Raw genomic sequence first — 6,635 nt, 5'->3', positions numbered from 1 at the left:
AGGAATCTAGCCACATATTCTCCCTCCTTTCTCTCTCTCTCTCTCTCTCTCTCACTCTCTCTCCTCTTCATCCCTGCCATCACATTCTATGAAAAAATAAATATGGTGTTTCTCAACCTGGAATATGTTTCTAGTAACATCACATTTTGTAAGCAAAAAAAAACCTGCCTATACTATTCATTTAGGAATTAAACTATCGAGTACTTTGTGACATCCCTCAGATTATTTTCCTGTATTGCTTCTTCACTCTCATATTGGCACTGAACATCTCTTGTACCTATAGTCTGAACTGTCCAACTCAATTTTAGATTCATTGAGAACAGGGCTTCTAGTTATTGTTAATCTCACAGAGGAAAATTCTGGTCACAATCTATGGGTGGAACAAATGATTGAAAGCATGTCATAATATCCTCTATGCCTGCCACCAAACACACTGCTCCAGGCAAAATAACTCTGTCTGGGACAGTCCTATGCATGCTGGGATGTTTGGTCACCTTAGGACTCAAAATAGTTAAGGTTTAAATAGCAGGTGAGATGAAGGCAAAAAAGTGTGGATTCTTTTTCTGAGAGACTCAAGTCTAAAGAGAAGAAGATAGAGTAATATCTAGAGAAGGAAACAGGGTCGAGAGAATTTTTCACCTCTTTATTCCCCCTCTTTCTTATTTTTTAAACCATGCTGAAGGCTTATTTCTATAATGAAAGGAAAAAGTGAGGATGAGGCTGGAGATATAGGAGACTAAGGATAATTGCTGGAGCAGCATCTTGTCCTCATGAAGTAGAAGAGGCAGGATGCTGAGTCCTGAGGGTAGAAGAAGGTCCCACCTGCCTGAGAGAAAATCCCATGTGTGAAAGTGGGAATGGGAAATGGAGGGGGATTACAACAGATGCTTTCCATCTTGTCAGGATGCGGAGTGAGGAGAGGGGTGGGGTTGAGGCTTGAATGGAGATGAGCAAAGGCTTGGAGATGTAAGAAAACAGTAAAACACATTCCAAGAACCCAGGAATGCCCAGCTGAGATGGGGAATCCTGAATACGCAGCATATAACGTAATTATTATCACCAGCTAGGCTAAGATCCCCAGCCTGTCCAAAGTCATACAACTACAAGCATATTATAACATATTTCCAGTCTTGAAAAATATCTACCATTGCACTTAAAAAGACTTGTCTATGGGCAAGTACATGGCTAGACAGGAGACAAAAATACTTTCTAGCAGGCTTCAGGAGAAAATGAAACATGAGAGGAAGCAAAAAATATACTCAGCCTTTGGCAGGACTATTATTAATGGGCACTCCTTACTGTACTGTGGTAGGTGGCACAGTCAGGCATACATGAGCTCAGACTGGAAAGCAACATGGGGAGAAGAGGAATCAGAGATGGTGCAATTTGGAGGCTACATAGGGGCCAAGCACACATTCTTGGCATCCTGGATGGTTTGGAACCTTGACATAATGCCAAGACTTGGCTGCCTGGTACTAAGAACTCTCTTTCTCTGGTGGTGGGCATTTATACATACCCTATGCCAAATCCTCATGATAACCCTTTGGGATAGTTATCCAATTTAGCCAAGGGGAAGACTTCGTTTCAATACAGTTAGCTAGTCCATGGCTGGTAAATTAGCAGAGATGAGATGTAGCTAAGCTGATTGATTTCGCCCCTCCCTTTGCCCTTCTTACTTTTCACCTGTAACAGTGAGGATACTAACAATACCTAAGCACAAACCTTTGTAAGTATTAAATGAGGTCATGTACGTGAAAGTGCCAGGCACCCCACAGATGCTGCTTATATATTTGTCTAGCATAGTGGTTTTCAACTGGTAGCAATTTTGCCCCCCAGGGGATTTGTGGTAATGGAGATATTTTTGATTGGCACAAGTAGGGGAGTGCTATTGGCATCTAGTGGGTAGAGGCCAGGGATGCTGCTAAACATCCTACTATGCACAGGGCAGTCCCCACAGCAAAGAATTAACCTGCCCAAAATGTCAATGGTGGTGATGTTGAATCCCTGCTAGTAGCATAATGCAGGGGACTGGAAACCATACACACTAACAAAGCACGGCAGAAGCAAAGTAACTGACAGGTCTCGGTGGCAGGACACTTACAGATCTGGATCTTGGACCCACTACTTGCTTTTGGCAAGTTATTTAACCTGTCTGAGCCTCACTTTTCAAATGGGGATCATAACAGCATAAAGTCATTTCAATAAATTAAATAATTGCTGAATAATATTCTGCTAGCACAATGGAATTAATCATTTGTCAGCACCTTGCCATTTAATAGACACCAAGTTTCTAAACTTGCAAACGTTCTTTTCATAGTTAACAGGACTCTCTGCTGTATTTCTTGTGGTGCTTTCTTAAGACAGGGTTTATTCAGAAGAAAGTGACTCAGGGATAGCATTGAAAGCTGCCTACCATGGCTCAGTATCTTTTGTTTTTTTCCCAAATTCTTTTCTGAAAAGATCGCAGTACTTTTGATTTGGACAAACACTGATCTAGATTTTAAAATCTTTTACATAACACTGGGTTTCAACTTTCTCACATGTGGATACTCTTACAATCTATCTTGGCTGCCTGAACAGAGGCAGCTGTCTCTCCTCTGCAACATAACCAGTAGGCAACATCTCGTATTGTCTGGGTGTTGGTCTCTACGGACATTTTCACCGGCAAGGCTGCAGAACTGAAGGGCTCACTTTTTTCTTTCCAGCGGCTCACTTCCCACCCAGTCTTTCCTCCTCTGCCCTTCAATGATCCTGATATGCCATGAGTCCTCTCTGCCACTTCATGGCTGGTTAAAACATTTCTGATTTTTCCCCAATCTCCCTCTGATGAACGGATCAGACTCCAGGGCCCCTTCAGATTCCATTCATCAAACCTGCTATCCAGGGAAGAGTCTCTTTGGGAAACTTCACACCTTCACTATTCCCTTTCATGGAGAGAATGTGGGTATAAGGGTGTGAGGAAGCACAGGGAGGCAGAAACCAACGGGGGGGGGGCAGAGTGGAACAGGATGACAGAGGGTAGAGAGAGTGTACAGCTTGTAAGGGAAAGGGCAATCACCAGGCAAATAGATGGACCAACAAAGAGCATGGGACTTACAGTCCTAATGGCTTCCACATGTAGAAAACATTTATATAGTTATATAAAGTATATATACCTGCAGAACCAATCAAGCACTGGCCTGGGGGTGAGGTGCTCAAGGCATGTTATGTATTTTCCCTCTGAGCTACACAACAAGCTGTGAAGAAGTGAAAAGTAGAGGAATATCGTCATCCCCACCCTCTCAGATAAAGAAACTTCGATGCAAAGATGTTATAACTTGCCCAGTCTCCCCCTCCCAAAGTGGTTGAAGAATGGGAAAAGGAGAGAAATGGACCCCAGGTTTGCTAAATTTAAGCCTCCTACATCAGAAATTTGCAAGAAAAGCCCACAGGAAAAAACAGACAGAGCAATGAGAGGCCAGAGAAGGAAAAGTGAACAAGGGCACTGATAAGAGTGGGAAAGTTAAAGAGATGGAAGAAAGAAGGGAGCCTGAAGAAACCTAAGAGGAAAAGTGACAGACGCATACCCGGGGCCAGCACAGGGGAGGTCGGCAGTGCCCACTGGCCTCACGTCCTCAATAACACTCTCACCTAACAAGGCAGAGACCACACAGGAAACCGTCCTCTAAGACAACACCCAAATCAATAACAACATACCTCTGCTCCATTCTTTTCAATACAGACTTTAATTCATAACGCACTCTAAGGAGAGGGCAGGGGAGGGCCCAGGGCACTGTTTGGAGGGGGCAAGCACACTAAATACACTGACCTTTTGCTGAAAAGTTGGAGAAGGGACAGGTGGCTACAGAAGCCACCTCCTGCCCCTTCCGCCATCCCCACCCCATTCCCCAAATCCCGTCTTGATTTCTTGGCTTGTCTGATCCGGTAAGAACCTTCCAACGGCTTTTTTTTTTTTTTTTTAAACACGAGGCTGTGATTAAAACAACCCCCAACTTCTCTTCAGCTCTTTTTCTTAAGTTTCTTTTATTAACTGAATTTTTAAAATCCCGTTTCAACTCCACGTGCATTTGCCCATCGTTCTCTAGGCTTGGGAGAGACCCAGAGGCGGCCGCCTCCACAGCAGTCTCCACTGGGGGAGAAGGGTACCGCGCAGTCAGTCCCGGTGCGCCCCCTCCTCTCCGGGCGCCCCTTCCCAAATCCCGTCCGGTCTCCAAAGGCTGGCGTACGCCGTGCGGCTGTAGCCCGCGCTGTAGTCGTAGGACACCTGCGGGGGCGGGGGTGGCGGGGGCAGAGCGCAGTCTGAGAAGAAGGGGGTGAAAGAGGCCAAAAGGCCGGGCCCGTCGTCCCCGCCCGGAGAGTCCGCGGCGGCTGGGTACAGGGGGCGCAAGGGCTCGTTCAAGGTCAAGCCACCACGGGGGGCAGCCAGGGGTGACTTCTTGGTCGTGGGGCCGCCCGGGGCGCTCCAGGGCTCGGGGTACAGTAGGCTCCCCCCCATCGCGGGTGGCGGCTCAAAGAGGCCGGGCTCCAAATCCGGGGGTCCCCTTAGGACGGCGGCTCCGGTGAGGAACACATCGAGAGGTTCCGCGGCGAGCAAGACGCCCGCCTCGGTGCCGGCGCCGTAGTCGGGCCCCAGCAGCTCGAAGAACTCCGCGGCCTCGGCACCCTTCTCCAGGTCGCCCAAGCTCACGCCGGGCCCCGACGGGCCGCACCCGCCGCCGCCCGCCCGGGACGGCTCGGTGAAGAAGGACGGGGGCAGGTTGCGAGCCCGCAGCGGGACCTTCCTGGCGCCGGGGACGGCCGGACCCCCTGCGGGGCCGGCCGCGTCCCCTCCCAAGCCCCCAGCGCCCGCTCCCACGAGCCCGGCCGCGGTCGCCGCCTCCGCAGCCCCGGCAGGATCTGCGCCCCCGGGGACGTGGCGCAGCGAGTCGAAGAGCGCGGCCAGGCTCCGGCTTTGCAGGCTGGCGGCCGCCGCGGCCTGCGACGCCTCCCGCCGGGGGGCCGCCTTGCCGTGGGCCTGGACCGGGACCGTCTGGGCGCTGGCGGCTGCGAGCGGCCGCTTGGCGGGCGTGTCGGCGGCGCCCGGGGAGGGCGGGCCCGGGGGCGCGGCGCCCATGAGGCCGCTGCAACGCTTGATCTGCTTCTGCAGGTACTTGCGGTGGTTCACCTTCCGCTTCGACTTGCCGGGCTTGTCCAACGCCAGCTTGATGTTGCTGGACGCCGAGTCGATGAAGCTGAGCAGGTCGCGGGTGGCCTCGCGCACGTCCCCGCCCTCGGCGCCCGCCAGCAGCGCGCCCGCCGGTGTCCCGGTCTCCTCGTCCTCGAAACAGCAACCCTTGTCCAGGGCTCCGAAGGCGCCTCCCAGCCCGTCAGGGGAGCCCCCGAAGCCGAAGGGGACGAAGGGGTGCGTGCTGAGGAGCGCCGCCTGGACTGCCATCGCCGCGGCTCCCGGGCGGCCCGCAGCGCCGCCCGTGCGCCCCCGGCCGCTTCCCGCCCGCCACCCAGGCCCGGCTCCCGCCCTGGCGCGGTGCGCGCGGCGCAGCTTCCTCGCTTGGGGCCGGGCTCGCTGCTCGGCCTCCCGGGGGAGCTCATTAGGTCTTGTAAGCGAGGGGCGGAGGGAGGGAGCGCGCGGCGACCGCCCCGGTGGCGAAGGGGAGGGGCTTACTTAGCTGGGCTAAGCCAGGGGTGGGGGTGAGGGGGTCGCTTTTCTAGTTTTCTGGGCTTTCTCAAGCCCATCGCCTTAACCCCTTAGTTTCCCTTAGCCCCGCGCGTTTCTCTTGGCTAGCTCCAACCGCAAGACGTGAGGATGGGATGGCGCGTCCTCAGACTCCAGCTCCGATACAACCACGCCCTGGCGCTGGGCACTCTCCCTGAGGCTGAGAAGGGAAGAGTCCAGACCCGTGGGTTTCAGTCCCAGCTCTGGTAACAATAGTAGCCATCAGCTACGGGGAGCTTGCTTATGCCAGGCACTGTCCATGCATTTCCTCATTTAACCTTTGAACAATAGTCCTGTAAAGTACGTATCAGTATTATTATCACCATCTAACAAATGAGGAAACTGAGCCTTAGAGAGTTTCAGTGAGTCGGCCAAAGCTATATCCAGTCCAGGCTGACTCCAAAGCCATTCCTAAGCCCTTGACAAAACTTATGTTCTCTCTCGGCTTCCTCACCTATCAGATAGGAGAAGGAAACTAGTGTCTCTTCAAGCTCTAGCCCTGGTCCTAAGATTCTAACTCGAGTTCCTGCAGGACTCTCAACTCTGATGCTCTTTCTTCTACCCGCTAATTGTTTATAGCAAACTGAGGCCAGCACTTGACCCATCTTTTATTAGCAGTAGACAGCAGGAGGCAAGGAAGTCACTCCCACTAAGCTAGCTGGTGCTTTAGAGAAACAGCCCTGTGTGTGTATAAAACTCTCAGCCTCTTAGGACAAAGTATGGACTGGAACCTCTCCCCTAACTGTCATGCCATTTAGGTTGCCCTTTTGGGACTTCTGTTGCATTTCAAGAATCACCTTCAAGTTCATTTAGACCCACTTTCACCTGGGCAAGCTTCTTGGGATAGAGGAAATGAGTAATTTGGCAGAGCACGAAAGATGATTCAGAAAAGACGGGTTCTGGTCTTAGCCTCACCACTCAA

At 51.8% G+C, this 6,635-nt stretch overlaps 1 protein-coding gene across 1 annotated transcript; it reads right to left on the bottom strand.

The window, feature by feature from the left end:
• Positions 1–3,993: 3,993 nt before the first annotated feature.
• Positions 3,994–5,434, bottom strand: FAM181B (family with sequence similarity 181 member B). Its single transcript, XM_061202798.1, has one exon. The coding sequence runs from the start codon at positions 5,432–5,434 to the stop codon at positions 4,154–4,156; it is 1,281 nt and encodes a 426-aa protein (XP_061058781.1). The 3' UTR covers positions 3,994–4,153.
• Positions 5,435–6,635: the final 1,201 nt, after the last annotated feature.

Source organism: Eubalaena glacialis, chromosome 10, assembly GCF_028564815.1.
Source record: "Eubalaena glacialis isolate mEubGla1 chromosome 10, mEubGla1.1.hap2.+ XY, whole genome shotgun sequence".
In the NCBI taxonomy this organism is placed as follows: Eukaryota; Metazoa; Chordata; class Mammalia; order Artiodactyla; family Balaenidae; genus Eubalaena; species Eubalaena glacialis.
Note: the sequence above shows the minus strand (reverse complement) of the source record. Positions and strands in the feature narration are given on the sequence as shown.